At 42.5% G+C, this 15,369-nt stretch overlaps 1 protein-coding gene across 2 annotated transcripts in view; it reads left to right on the plus strand.

The window, feature by feature from the left end:
- Window positions 1-15,369, plus strand: part of LOC117755994 (peroxidasin) — a 59,673-nt gene that overhangs the window by 15,283 nt on the left and 29,021 nt on the right. Inside the window, exons 4-10 of one of the 2 annotated variants that reach the window (XM_034576256.1) lie at window positions 3,063-3,134; window positions 5,819-5,890; window positions 7,741-7,812; window positions 9,245-9,414; window positions 12,717-12,834; window positions 13,377-13,546; window positions 14,717-14,989. In XM_034576256.1, the coding sequence (XP_034432147.1) occupies window positions 3,063-3,134; window positions 5,819-5,890; window positions 7,741-7,812; window positions 9,245-9,414; window positions 12,717-12,834; window positions 13,377-13,546; window positions 14,717-14,989 (947 nt within the window). The remainder of the gene's footprint in view (window positions 1-3,062; window positions 3,135-5,818; window positions 5,891-7,740; window positions 7,813-9,244; window positions 9,415-12,716; window positions 12,835-13,376; window positions 13,547-14,716; window positions 14,990-15,369) is intronic. The other variant, XM_034576257.1, reaches the window with a different exon arrangement.

Consider the following 15,369-nt stretch of genomic DNA (forward strand, 5'->3'; position numbering starts at 1 on the left):
AGCAGGATGATGAGCAGGGACTGATACAGGCCTGTGTGAAGTAGGCAAGGTAGTCAGGTTTAGATGGAGTCTCTTTCTTTCTGTCCTCAGCTCACTGAGACAAACACACACATTCCAGAGATAGAGCCCACTCTTTATGGTGTAATCCTGCAGTAACTATAATTACAGAGCTCCTCTCACTTTAAAGCAGTTGATCTAAAGCCTGAAGTGTTGCCCCCAACCTTTGTGATTAGGGCTAAGTTGCCCCTCCGCCCTCTCTCTCTCTTCCTGCTGATTCAGTGTCCTGTAGCCGTGGGCAAGATTGTATCTCCATTCTCACCTCCTCACTTCCCTCGGACCCCAGTGAAGTCCCCTCCCCGTCATCTTTCATGTCTTCCAAACCCAATGTCTATACAACCCCCCCCCTCCCAATGACCACCTCCATAAACAAGTCAAACAGAGGTCGACACGCCCCTGTGCGGGAACCCATCACTATATTTGTTTCTTCTTTTTCTTTATTATTAAGTAGCTTCACATCCATATGTAATTGTCCGTCAGTTTATTTATTACAGGAACAGATTCTTAGGACTCAAATCTTATCCACAATGTTTCCAACCAACCTAGAGAAATCCCACATTTAAATCAAGGTAAAAACAAACACTGTAAGAATAATGCACTTGTGGTTTTAAGTGCGAACTATCTTCTTTTGGATGAGTTAATGATCTGCTCAAGTGAAGCTCTTTAAGATTTTAGTCCTCAACTCCTAAATCCAGTTTCCTAAGTAAAACTCACACTCAAAGCTTGATGAAAACACTCAAATAGACACAAATAGACACACGCACGCACGCACACACACACACACACACGCGCGCGCACGCACGCACACACACACACGCGCGCAAATGCCTGTAGTCAGTCAGCTGTGTTTCCCATTCATTCACAGAGTCATCAAGCCTCTGTCAGGGAGTTATTGTAAGAGAAGCGAAGTATTTAAATCTTTTAGCCGTTTATTTCAACAATACCGATCACTGCAATGTCACTAAAGCAAACAGATTATTCTTTTAGACCCAAAGTTTCCTCACCATCATTTTTATTTTGACTGAACCTCTCCGCATGGAAATGTAGTTAGAATATTTTTGGTTTGTTGTCATCCGTTTCCTAGTAGAAAGGCCTCTGGAACATGTATTAAATCAGCAGCAATTCTCCATGACTGTCGCTTGTGGCTTTTAGCTCAATGTGTCTTTTATCATTTATCATGTTACATGTGATGAAGTTGTTTATGTTTTGTCCTCTCTTATCATTTTCTCCGGGACGAAACCTGATAGCACTGATGCAGATAGGTGAGAGCATTTCGATGGGTATGCAGTGATAACATCACGCTGTGTTGTGTTAGGAGATCTGTATCTCTCATCATGTCTCGTCATGAGCGCAGTGGCGGAGAGGCTGAGATGAAAAGGCCGACAGCTGTAAGCCCCGTATCACGTTTCCTTAACGCGGATGAAGGAGGGAAGGTGTTGTTTGTCTTGCAGTGTGTCGATCCTGATACAGGTTGAAAACTTCAGTCTGTTTCAACTTTAAATGTGGAAGTCATTGAACAAAGTGGAGACATGTGGAGAAAAGATTTGACACATGAGGAATTTGTGACATCATAGTTACTGTTAGTCCACTGATAAAGTCATAGTCGTTTTTATTTGATTCATACACCATCTCAGCAGCTGTATTTCCTTCATTTCATCTTTTCTGTGACCAAGTGTTTTACTAGTTTATTTTCCCCCTTTTTACAATTATTATATAGGAGTTTACAAAGAGTTTATAAGAAGGAAGAGACCCACACATTATACTGTACATCTGTATGTACACATTTTCTTCCTTTTTTTTGTGTGCAAGTATCAAATTTAAACATTTGGTTTTGAAATGTGAATGCACCCATAATCCGATAGCAGACTCATTGATTACATGAATATATTCCCTGAGGGATTTATATATTGTGTTTTTCTGATTAAAGGGCATTTTCATAGTTGAAAGTCCGAGCCAACGTCTGAACCAAGGTTCATTTCTTACATTCTTTGCATGTTATCGAGTTAGTTTTAGTTTCACGTCGCAATTTCGGAAGCTCACTAAAGACTTTTATATGACGTTAATAATGTATGTCTGCTCTGGATCATCTACGTGGGTTGCGTCTACCTATACTTGACATTGATTCGTTTGTAGGCGGGTGTGTGTCTGACGCCGGCATGTTGTCAATTTGGTTTGTTGCTGTCTTTCTGTTTAAATGGAGAAAGTGAATGAACCAGTTCATTCAGTTAATTTCGTTGCCTCTCTAATATCATAAAGGTTTTACTACCAGCATCACCGACTTCAGGCGCAGTACTCCACACCAGAACTTCGAATGGTCCAAACGAACGTCCTTGTCGTTCAGACTTTATATCATTGAAAGCAAAAACTGCAGGCTAACGTTTGATTTTTTTTTCTTCACACTGCAAACTAACCGAATTATTGATCAGTTTGATCAGAGGTGGTTATTTTGGTTACTTTGGTCAAATTGAGAAGTGTGAAGGTCCAGAGTCTAAAGACCAAATAAGGTGGGTGTGAAAGTGCCCTAAACAAAGTGTGTTAAACTGCTTTTCTGTTTCCCTTGTCGACTTCATTACTGTGTGAAGTTTTCCACAGTGCTTCTGTCATCATGAACACTCACCAAGTCCAATCTCACACTGAACTCTCCTCTGAAGTCTGTGGGAGCCCGGTGCATATCTAATTCTGTTTAGTCAAGCACATCTGTAGCTGAAGAGAGACCACACTGTGTGAAAAGCACTGGAGCTGTGGCAGTTACACATGCAATGTTACAACCAGTGTGCTACAGAAAGCTCAACACAATATCACCTCTAGTTTGAACTGTGCAGTGACTGGTTCTAAGTACTCACTAGCTTGTGTGAAGGAGCCTCCTCCGCTCATGACTGGTTTTGTCCGGAGTACATGTCTATCTACAGTAAACTTACTGTTCTACTTTCTCTCACAGTAACCAGGCAGATTTCAGATGATCCTGTATGTGTGTTACTAATGTTACTGATTATCTCTCCTTCCAGCTATTTGTACAAGAATGAAATCCAATCAATTGACAGACAAGCATTTAAGGGCCTTGTCTCTCTTGAGCAACTGTAAGTGACCAACTTCCTCATCCACCTTTTCCCTCTGCTCGCCCTGCTGCTGCTGCTGCTCCTCCTCCCTCCTACTGTCTCTCTCTCTCTCTCTCTCTCTCTCTCTCTCTCTGTAAAATTCCTCTACCCCCGCCCTCCTGTGAGATTGCTATAAACATCTCATGAGTCCTGGTAAGGTCTGCATAGTTAGAAGTCATTTCTAAGCCCAAGTCATATGATGTATTGAAGTCCCAAGCATGTCACAGATGTTGGCTATTTATTTTTTGGAGCTGACATGACTGTGTAGGCCTTACACAGGTATCATGATAGCTCTGTTCAGTTTGATTCCCCCCTCCTCTGTTCCATGTGTGAGCCCCTTTCCTTCCGCCACAATGCATGCCGTGTGTGCACCCAAACTTGTATGTCGCGCTGACCCCCCTTTGACCCTGTTGCATGAGTCGCATGTGTTGTGGTCAGGGCAACAGATATGCGCCACCACCCAGCACCCCCCCACCCCGTTGTGAAGCTGAAAGCATGATGTCTAGCTGCCGTGCTGCCAGTAGTGCTGGAGTCAGAGCTCTGCTCCGCACAAGCAAAGCTTGACTTGCATCTGTCCTCGTTGTTGCAGAAATTGCTCGTCTGCTTCAATTTTATGTAATCAGTTGTTTTGTGTATTTGTGAGAAACGTCCATTGCATTGTGTGTGTTTAGTCTGTGTGGTTACAATTCAACTGCTTCCTGTGAGTCCCGACACCGAAAAGATTCCAGTTCGTGGCTGCCTGTGCTGTATCGTGATAGTTTGGCATGTTTAACAGGAGAATTTGATGTTATTGATGTTATGAGCAGTGTCCGTAGTTACAGAACAGTTACAGAACCTCAGTGATCACTTTTTAATATGTAATTGCATCATTATCCTAACAAATATGGCTGGAATGCAGCCATATTTTCTTCATAAATCAGACTGTTGTGTAAATGTTGGAGGAGACCGTGCCTCGCTCTCACTATATTAACAGAGAACAAATGGCTAATTCATGGAGTCAAAGCGATTCCAACAGCAGGCTCCATGCCTGGCAGCTGTTTTGAATTTTGCTACAATAATAAAGGGGTTTTATTTGTGGGTGACAAGTTTTGAGTCAGATCACATTTTTTGCCAAAACCTAAAGTGAAGGAAATCTATATAACTCTAAAGACCTATGCACCATTCATGTATTGAGTTTTCTTCATCTGCATGCCAGTGGGTTTGTCAGTGATCACAGAAGGACCACACTGAATAGCAAACGGATTTTCTGAAGCAGAAATGTTAAGAAGCCTTATGTTTATAAATGTGGTTTGTGTAAATGCATGACACTTGCAAAAATTCTGAAATGGGTCCATTAGAGCACCTCCGCCAGCAGTCGTTACACGATTGCAGAGGCTGCAATGTAATCTTACAGGGCAACTGTGACAAAATGTCCACTAAAAGTTTAGTTTTTTTCCACCAATAAAAGGCTCTAGTTGTTACTCTGGGTCTTTGCTAAGAGTCTGGCAACATATTACGTATTTCTTGCTCAACGATAAGTCTCACTCACTTGAGCATGAAACTTACTTTTCAACAACCCAAGTCTGACAAGACAAGAGGATTGAGACTCATTCTCAGATCTCGTGAGACTGGGGTTGTTGCAGGAGGAGGAACGTGGAAATGTGAGTGAGAGAGTAGGAGAGAGGTGTTTGGATTTTACTGAGATAAACTGTTATGGCTGCATCGTTTTCTGATGTGGAGGTCGTCCAGATTTGTTTCAGCCGGAGGACACAGACGACGAGCGAACAAGGAGGGAGAGAGGCAACAAGCAGAGGAGGGCCAACGAGCTGCTGCTCAGTTGAGAACAGGACGTGTAATGTTGCCAGACTCTTAGCAAAGACCTAGACTAATAATTTAAGCCTTTAATTGGTAAAGAAAAAGGACTTTCAGAGGTTTTTTTCTGGACTGTAGCAGTTGCCCCATATACGTTACATTGTAGCCATGGCCGTTGTGTCACAGCTGCTGGAGGAGTCGATCTGCTGGACTGATTCTAAAAGTTTTTGTAATTACCATTCATTTACACACCTACATTTATTAACACCCAAGAATCAACATAGAGAAAAAACTTATATGGATTTTCTTTTGTGGAAGACATTAAGAGGAATGTTGAATTTGGTTTTACAGTCTATGTTGCTTCAGTCTTTCTGTGTTCGTCTGTTTTGCAGCTACTTTAAACCGTTGCTCTCCCTTCCTAAACAAGCAGACACCCACCTGAACCCTTACAGTTACCATACATATGGATTTCATTTCCCAACCTTGCATCTGTACAAATATGGTTTGATCTGTTTGCTCAGCTCAAATGCAGTTCTTAGAAAATTTCAGCTTGCACAGTCGTTCGTGAAATAATGGTTGTGCTCACTTTTCAGTCTAATTTCAAACCAGCCTCCATCCATAGATGTATAGACCTGGTATCGCACTGTCTGAGATGAATGCCTCCATGTTTGCATTCATCTACAGCTTCATATCAACATTTTTGATTATTTCATTAATGTGAACTGTCAGGGATGGACAGGAGGTCCAGGATGATAGGGGAACACTTGTGTGGTCTCATTGATCCACCTCTTAGGGCCTGTGAAGTTCTGTTTAGTCAGGCAGGGAGCCCTAACCCAGTCTTTACTGTGCTTTGTTTACGCTGTGCTCTTCTCTAGGTACCTGCACTTCAACAACATTGAGTCTCTGGAACCAGAATCATTTACACATCTACCCAAGCTGGAACGACTGTAAGTTCATTTTCTGTGGAATGTTTTCTCTTATTTTGTTCCATAAGTCTGAAAGAAGAGACAAATAAAACAACTGGATAAAACAAGGAATGAGGGAATCCTCTCCTTCTCCTTGTTTTTTTACAAATTGAAATCTAATATTGTTAAGAAAGTTTGTCCCAACAACTGCATGGTGCAGAAGATCCCACAATCTTTCACATTCTGTCCAGTCCACCCCAGATCAACTCGATTTAAGTTTAAGTCTGGAAAAAACCCATGTTTAGCCACTCCCTGCTTCTTTCATATGTTTTGGATCAATCTTTTGGTTTAGAATAAAACGTGACTTGTCTTTTCTCACCATTCAGCTTTACTTCAAAATACAATGTTACTTCCTGCTGAACATTATCGTCTTAATAATTTGTTGTAACAGTTTGCTCCAATACTGCTTTTGTACAGAGGTTTTTTTTAAGTTGACAACATCTGTATGACCTGTTTGCATTAACTTTCATGCTTAATTTTCTTTCATTGCTGCAGTAAAAGTGTAAGTTAACCAGTTTCTTCATACCTGATAAAGATCTTTTCCTATGACATTTAAAAAATGTTCAATAAGAGGTTTTACTGAGGAAATGCAACAGGCACAAATTGTGTTTAATGAAAAGTTCATGCATGCATGAACTTAATATACTGATGCATATTTAATATACTGTACATGTCAACATTGATTGTTAAAATAAATATCATATTGAACTTGGGAGACTTGGATCAGGAGCGATGCAAACACAAAGTGTCTACTACTTGTACTTTTGTCCTTTAAACTCCGTATAGGTTATCTTAATATGACCATGACCACAAGAATAAAACTATATCTTTAATTGTTTCCACAGTTTTTCAAACTAAAACAAAGCCAAGGTCATTTCCTAAAGGCTCAGCTTTAGGGGTTTGAAAACTCCAGAGTAGTCTGGACAGCAGGACAAGCTGAAGTGATGTGGTTTAAATCTAAAACTAATTAGTGTGGATGTAGTGTTTGCAATGTTTGTAAGTAAGATGATTTAAATCCATGGCCTTCTTGCACACCGATTACCATTTTGTTTCATATGTAACTTGTTAGTCCATAGAAATGCCTGCGTAAGCTCTGGATATGAATTCTCCTCTCAGCATGCATCGATGATTCTGAAACTCTGCAGCAGATGTCAAAGGGTTGAAGAAAGTCCCATGAAATTCCTGCTTCACTGTCCCTGTTTATGGGCCAGCAGCTTCCCAATATATCCATTCTTCCCAGTCTCAGGAGAGGGTGAGCAGATGGCAGGACACCTGCAAAACAAAACAAAAAGTAAAATGGGGAACAGGGAGAAAAGGAATTCCCAGGTGCTCGCTCACTCTGTGGCTTGTTTGAGAATATCTCCATGGTCACGGTCAAAGCAGCCACTTTGGCAAAGTGTCCGGAGAGCGTATCTGTAGATCAGCTTTCTAAAGGTGGGGACAGGAGATCAACAAGTACAACAAATGATCTTAATCAGCTCGGAAGGAAAGTTTTGGGGAGAACGTCACATAACAAATGTTTTTTTCTCTGCTTTTAGCCAAGGAGTCCCAGGGGTCATCATGTTGCGCACAAAGCATGTCTGGGAAGATGATCGCATTTCTTGTCCCGTTCTGAAAATGGAATGTGATATTAACAAACGACATCATCAATATTTGTTTAAAGACATCAACATGTCTCATGTTATTTCCTATAAGAAAACAGTTAATTCCTCTATATTATTAAATCTCCTCATTTTTGAGGAGTCATATGAATAGAGGCTTCTCCTCCTTGTTCTAGTTTGCTGTGCAGTTATGGAAACTGATAAATCATTGTTTTTCTCCCCCTCTCTCAGGTTTTTGCACAACAACAGAATTACCCAACTCGTCCCGGGAACCTTCACTCATCTACAGGCCATGAAGCGATTGTAAGTGGGAAAAGTTTCTTAACATCCACGGAAACAGCTGTGTGAGAATGCATGTCCTCATTCATGTCTGAAGTTACCCTCATGACCCTCAATATCAAATGGAGTTTGTTTGCCGGTGAAATGCCATCCAACCACACCACAGTGTTCTCACGCTCCTTTGGCTGCGAGACGCCACTGTCCTTCCCATAGTTTTGCTTCCCCACGTTGAGTCAGCTGCAGTGGAGCTCGGAGGGAGACTGTGTGGGCTGGGGTCTGATGTGAAAAGCAAAGAAAATCTAATTTCCTGAAATATGAGAATTTGGGGTCATTTATCCCAACAACTGTGTATCTAAAACTCCATCCTCCTCCACCCAACACACAGTGAAGATCATCTCATTGTTTATTTCCCCATCTTGCCTCTGTCATACATGAGCCTTTTAGCATATGTTGAATAGCAGGCCTGTGTGCTTAAAAGGAGATGCTAAGAGAAACCATAGACCACACATCTCCACTTCCCCCCGTTGTACAGATATCAAACTAAAATATCCTGGATACGGATGCCGCCATCTTGCGATTATGACAACATTTGGAGTCGCAGTCACAGCGCTGTAGTGATCCTGGTGGGGAGCTGTTGATCACGAGTCAGTCTCAGGTGTCAATCGTGACTCTTCAACCCATTTTTATGGCATTAAATAACTACTTAAAACCAGATTTACCACAACAATAAGCACATTATTTGAATTAAAAATGTCACCTTTATTCACAGGATAGTATGCATGAAATGGGGTGAGAGCAAGTGGGGAAAGACACACAGCAAGCGTTTGGGTAGGAACTGAACCAATGGTCACCGGATGTGGTACAAAAAACATTTCCTTTGACTTTTTAAGTTCGGTCTGTGTCCCATCCACTAACATGGAGGAGGCAGGGTTTATGACATGTACTGCTGCCAGCCACCAGGGGACAATGAAGAAGGTTTGGCTAGACATTTGGAGTGCCATCATGTCATTTATGAGGCCATAATGTCCTTTTGTGTTGAAGGATATGAAAATATATAAAAAGGCTGAGTCTGATCTGTTCCTAAGACACGTTTCTTCACACAGAGAGCTTAGCCTCACTCTGCCTAACACTCTGCCAGTTGAATGTTCTGAAAGGCACGTCATGGATAATGGACACATTGTGGTAGAACTGAGAGCTGGATCAGTTACCAGAAGACGAGGCCAGGCAGACAGATAGTTTCCCACGACAGGGAGAGAGAGTCTTCCAGCACGGTCCGGCTGTGCGCCGCTGTTTGCACTGACCTGGGCTGTTTCTGACCAAGCCTTTATAAGCTGCCACAGCAGAGTTTCCGAACACTGCTGCACACACAACCCTGTTGTTACAAGTCATATAATGTTATACATGGAATACATATCCGTGTCTCACTTGCTCTATGTGTATTTGTGTGTGTATTCAGGCGACTAGATTCCAATTCATTAAACTGTGACTGTGAGCTGCTGTGGCTGGCCGACCTGCTGAAGCAGTACGCTGAGTCGGGAAATGCCCAGGCCGCAGCTACCTGCGACTACCCCAGCCGCCTGCAGGGGAGATCGGTGGCGACGCTCACCGCTGAGGAGCTCAACTGTGGTACGTTTTCCCACCGCGCACAACATTTATGGAACATCAACCAACAATGATTGTCTTCACATTCAAAACAGGGACAGTCAAAGTGGGGCCCAATAATCCCCTTTAGGAAACCACTTTTAAATTTAGTAGATCCTGCTATTTATTTGGATTTCTGCCAAATTAATAAAAATGTTAAGAAACACCCATGCAATCTCGCAATGTTTAAGAAATTTAAAAAATCTGGATCCACACAAAAATTGAATGGGTTCTTTCCTGACCCATACTGCATCCTTCTCCTTTCTTGGTAGTTGGTCCTGTAGTTTTTGCATAATCCTGCCAACTACCAGATAGACAAATTTTTGTCAAAAAGTATTATAATAATGAATAACATTAATAATAAAAAACTTAATTTATACAGCACTTTTCAAAACACAGCTATAGAGTGCTTTGGAACAGGATTGAAACATCTCAGTACCAAGCTAACCTACTAAATTCCATTGTTTTGCCCATTATAGCGGAAATTTGACTGTGTTGATCTTGAATGTGCCGCAACATGAACAGCATCCTCCATTCACTACAAGGGGGGGACCAACCTATAGAAACTTTATTTAGTTTTAAACTGAGAGGAACAAGAGCACATGAAGCCATACACTCATGGCTCCATGATGACATGTGTTTTCCACATGCCTGCTCTTACACACATACATCAAACAAGAACAAATTCTCAGTCTATATACAAGACCTCTGACCTTCCTGTCCATGATAACAGGTAAGCTTAGTCACCCTGTCTCATGCATACACACACAGACGCACGCACGCACGCACGCCGCACGCACGCACGCACGCACGCACGCACACAGGTGTATCCTCTGTTTGTGTCTGAGGTCTGCAGGCAGCAGCTGGGTCAGTCGTCATGCACCAGCAGCTGTGTGTCTGGTCGGGATAAAGTGTCAGGACCCCCTGAATTTGGCCTCCGGTCTCTGTAGTATCAGTCCACAAGCAGCTGCTTTGTTCATCAATGAGACAGGGATGCTTTGTGTGTGTGTTTGTGTTTGTGTGTCATCACTCTGTATTTGAGTAACTTTTAATAGGCGCTGAAACTTTCTTTTAATGGCTTCAAATGTAAAAACTGAATATTACTACCTATTACAGAATTCCATTATTTATTTTATAAGAAGAACAATATGAAGAGTACAGGATTATTTAGTTGTCATGCTACTCATTTTTAAAGTGTCAAATCCTTTGTAGACACGTGGCTGTGAAAAGTTTGGGAAATTCTCTGTGGTCAGATTTGGCAGAAACTTTTTTTCTGTTGGGAAAACTTGTCACCACTGAAATCCAGTGTGGCAAACCTTAACCTAAGTTGATCCTAACTTCTCTGAATGTGAGGAGAGGAATATTTCTTTAAATGAATTACTGCCCAACAGTGTAAACAGCGTAATAGTGACCCACTTCTAGAACGGCTCTGGTTCCTGAAGTAGATTTCCCATTAATTTTCTCCATTGATGTTTCAGAAAATCCTCATAAAAAGTATTTTAAGTTTGAAACCAGGCCAAACAACTACGAGATGAATCGTGACCATAAAACATTTGATTCAAAGCAACAACAATATTAGAAAACAGAAAAATGGCAAAGGTACAAGCTGTGTACATATTTTTTGTACACGTATAAAGCGTTTCATATAGTGTTAAGTGCAGTTAACCTAGTGTCCTAATGCTGAACGATCTGAGCATAGCTGACATGATTTTCCCGGTTGTGTTAAACATTACCATGGTAATAATGAGCTTGACTAATCAAAGATGTCACTATTACACCCGAGGATTGTGGGTAGTGTTTTACTTCTCCTTCACATCATGAATAAAACAAGTTTTCTTAAAACGCAGTTGATAGCATTTGGACTTGTGGTTTCTGCAGCAGCAAATAACATTATTTAACAATCTTGCCGCATGTGGTGAATCTACATTTGATGGTTCCAATATTATGGCTGATAATCAAAATCTCTATTCAGAAAATGAATGGGATTTCCACTCCTGGAAACACGCTGCTGAGCTCTATTTTTTATGTTTAAAGGATCCTGTAGATTTGAGGCAAAATCAAGCTTAAGCACAGGTCTTACACTTGGTATTTTTATGCTCTTTAATACTGCAAGTAGAGAAGGAAGTGCACATTTCAATGTGTGTCTGTGCGATTAAGTTTCAGTGGGTTTCTCTAACAGGCGGTTAGTTCCTATACCAGTAAATCCAACTGTGTAAACTCTGTGTTTCAATCAGCTCTCTCTGAATGCTGCAGTCTGAGCCAGACAGCCAGGCCAGTTGGCAGATGACTGTAACCCAACCACAGTTAAATCTCAGCAGCTAATTTGATGGCCCCAACGTGCCCATTCTTGCTCAATGCATCCCCCCCCCCCCCCTCCACTCCATGGGCCTACATAGCAAGGCAGCAGGGGAAGAATGTCTGCGTAACAACATGGTGAGAGCCACACCTCCCTCTCTCCATCCCTCCCTCCTTACTCTCCCTCTTCGCCCCTTGTCGGTGGGGCGGAACAATGCACAGAGGGTTGAACAGCTGTCAAAACAGCCACCCTCCTTGAGATGAAGTGCCACCTCCCTGCACAAGTGGTATCTGATGAGCCAAGCTCACCTCCTCATTGGGCCTCAATGGAGGCTGGATTACCACAAACAGGATTTGCCATCCCACTGAATCAAGCCCAAGTTTTAATGTGGAGTCATTTGCTGGAAAAAAAGGGGTTGATGTTCTTTGTCTGAATTTCAGAAGCTTCTTACGGGTTTAGGTTGGGTTTACCTGCTGGTGTATATTGTTCTTTATGTTCGCAGAGTAGGCAGAAGTGTTTGAAATGTGTCTGCCTTGTGTGTGTTTGGAGCAGGGGCCACAGAGAGTGTGGGAGCTTGTCTTTCTTTAAAGAATGTTGTGGTTTTGTTCAGTCCTTCCTAATGTAAGAATGTGTGCATAATGGTAACGGGGGGGGCCAGCATCGTAGCCATCTAACCAAACTGCAAGATGAGTGTGTTTGAGTTAGTTTGAGTGACTTTCTCAAGAATGGTTTATGTTTGCAGTGGCACACTCCCCTGCACACACACTGCGGTGCGATATGAGGCAGATGATGTCATGTTCAGATGTGGTGTTTCAGGAAATATAGCCAGAGACGTTTAACTGTGTCTGCATCCGCATGTGAATGGCTCAGCCTCATCACCATCCATAGAAAAATCCAGGTTCACCAGAGGCTTGATTCAGGCACATGCATATGAATGTCCATGCATTTACATGTGTGTTTAATTATCTTCCCATCTGACCTCCTCCTCCAGAGGTCCCCAGGATCACCTCAGAGCCCCAGGATGTCGACGTCACATCAGGGAACACTGTCTACTTCACCTGCAGGGCCGAGGGCAACCCCAAACCACAGATCATCTGGCTCAGGAACAAGTAAGACAGCTCATGTTCTGACTAATGTTATGTCACCAAAGGCTTTGCTCGTCACTGTGTGCTTTTAAGCTAGTTACCTCTGCCAAGGAGGTTATGTTTTCGTCTGCAGGATTATGCATTAACTACTGGATATATTACCATGAAACTTGGGGGAAGGGTGTGGTATGGGTCAGGGAGCAGAGCCAGGATTTTTTTTTTTCTTTGACATAAGGCATTTTTTTGTCATTCTCGTTGATATTATGTAATTTGTGTATGAAAAAGACATATCAGAGGACTGATAATTATCAGTGTGTGTAATTTGGTGCAGATCCAAATCAAAATAAGGATCTAGTGAATTTAAATGTGGTTTCATAGGGGGACTATTGGTCCTTGGCAGAGGTATGAACTATAATAATATAAGTGCCATTCTAGTTCCAGTTTTAAGATTGATGTAATACATGTTAAATTACCATTACCATTTTAAAAGGTTTAGGGATTATGCCAGCACTTGCACAGACATCACTGAGAGTATTGTGTATCTCTATTGTGCCCCCCCTTCGCAGCAATGCTCTAAACATGCGTGACGACAGTCGTCTGAACCAGTTGGAAGACGGGACGCTGATGATCCAGGACACCAGGGAGACGGACCAGGGCGTCTACCAGTGCATGGCCAAAAACGTGGCCGGGGAGGTCAAGACTTCCCAGGTCACACTGCGGTATTTCGGAGCCCCCTGTAAGTGGCTGCTGTCAAACTCAACCTCTGCTTGTGTCAGATGATGTTCATGTTTAATAAGATGTTGAAGAAAAACAAAACACGAACATTGTGTTGTCAATTCTGAGATTGTATCCACTAACTTATTTTAAAATAAAGTGAAATAAAGCAAAGGTAGTCTTTCCATTTAAATGGAGAAAATGAATAAACCGGTTAATTTTATTAATTCTGTTGCCACAGTAATATCATTATGATAGCACTACCAGCTAAATTAAGATTATTGTCGTTCAAACATTGTATCATCTGAGGTGAAAACTAAAGTGACATTTGGTCAGCAGGGGTTTCCATCAGCATGAGACAATGTAGGGAGACTGGAGCAAGGTGTCTGCCCTCAGAGAAGCTCTGAGGTTAACTTCAGAGTTCAGCAGGTCAAATAACTGGGATGTCCCGCTGAGCTCTGAGCAAAGCCTGCTGGCACTCATGTGAATTTTATTAACACACACATTCCCTCTCACACAGACACACACACACACACACACACACACACACACACACACACATTCTCTCTCAAACGCTCAAAGGCACACAAAAGTACATTCTGTCCTCTTTCTCTGTTGCTCTTTCTTCTGCCTGGCATATATACACACTTAAGCAGCACTCACACATCAATCAGTCACAGTGCGAATGGTCGCCGCTGTGGGAGATTAGCGCGGCCGTCTCCAGATGACCTCAAGGGCTCGTCTCTGGGGTGACGGACGGCCCTAGTGACGAGACCTTGTTAAGGAACAGTCTCTGAGAGCAGATGTTGTGCGTTTCCTGTCTCCGTGCGATTGTAAACGACAGGGCCCTCACTGTGTACATATTTCCTTGAACTCCACTGTAATCAGTGGCCAAATATGGACAGGACGCGACCACATTTTGTGACACATAAAGGAAGTTGTTTTTAGCAAGTAATCAAAGTGGCGCTTATTGACAGAAATATACAAATATGACCTTTGTGCATCATCTGACCTTTCGAATTTCGACCACTTTATTTTCAGCATATTCCCTGTATTTACTGAGGGACATCACTGGTTACCTCCTACCCTGAAATGACTTAGACCACATGAAAAATGTTGTCATCTCTGACCTTATTAATGTAACGTCATTCGCCTGTTCTCCTCCACCTCCTCTTTCGACCCGCTCCTCCAGCACGGCCAAGTTTTGTGATCCAGCCGCAGAACACCGAGGTGCTGGTGGGAGAAAGCATTACCTTGGAGTGCAGCGCCACTGGCCAGCCGCAGCCCCGGGTCACCTGGACAAAGGGAGACCGCACACCCCTGCCCAACGACGCTCGCATCAACACCACCCCCTCTGGAGGACTCTTCATCCAGAACGTGGACCAAGCGGATGCTGGACAGTACACCTGTTTCGCCTCCAATAATGTTGATACCATACATGCAACGGCTTATATCATTGTACAAGGTAGGAATCAGACGTCATGTGTTAGGTGATTGTGTTTTGCCTTTTGTATTTATTAAAAGATAATGCTCTCTTATAGGGGAATATTTTTACATTGAGTGCATTGTCTTTCCAGCCTCTGTAAAATTGTGACACGGAAAGCCTTTCTATGTGGAGTTTGCATGTTTTCCCCATGTCTGTGTGGGTTTTCTCCGTGTTCTCTGGCTTCCTCTCACAGTCCAAAGACCTGCAGACTGAGGTTAGGTTGACTGGAGACTCTTAATTGACCATGGATGTGAATGTGAAGCCTAGTTTATGCTGGCTGTTGCTGTCTATTCTTGCGATGGCATTAATACATTGATGTATTAATGAAGGGACATAGAGATTCCCAGATGGTTCCTGGA

This window comes from Hippoglossus hippoglossus, chromosome 22 (assembly GCF_009819705.1).
Source record: "Hippoglossus hippoglossus isolate fHipHip1 chromosome 22, fHipHip1.pri, whole genome shotgun sequence".
NCBI classification, from domain to species: domain Eukaryota; kingdom Metazoa; phylum Chordata; class Actinopteri; order Pleuronectiformes; family Pleuronectidae; genus Hippoglossus; species Hippoglossus hippoglossus.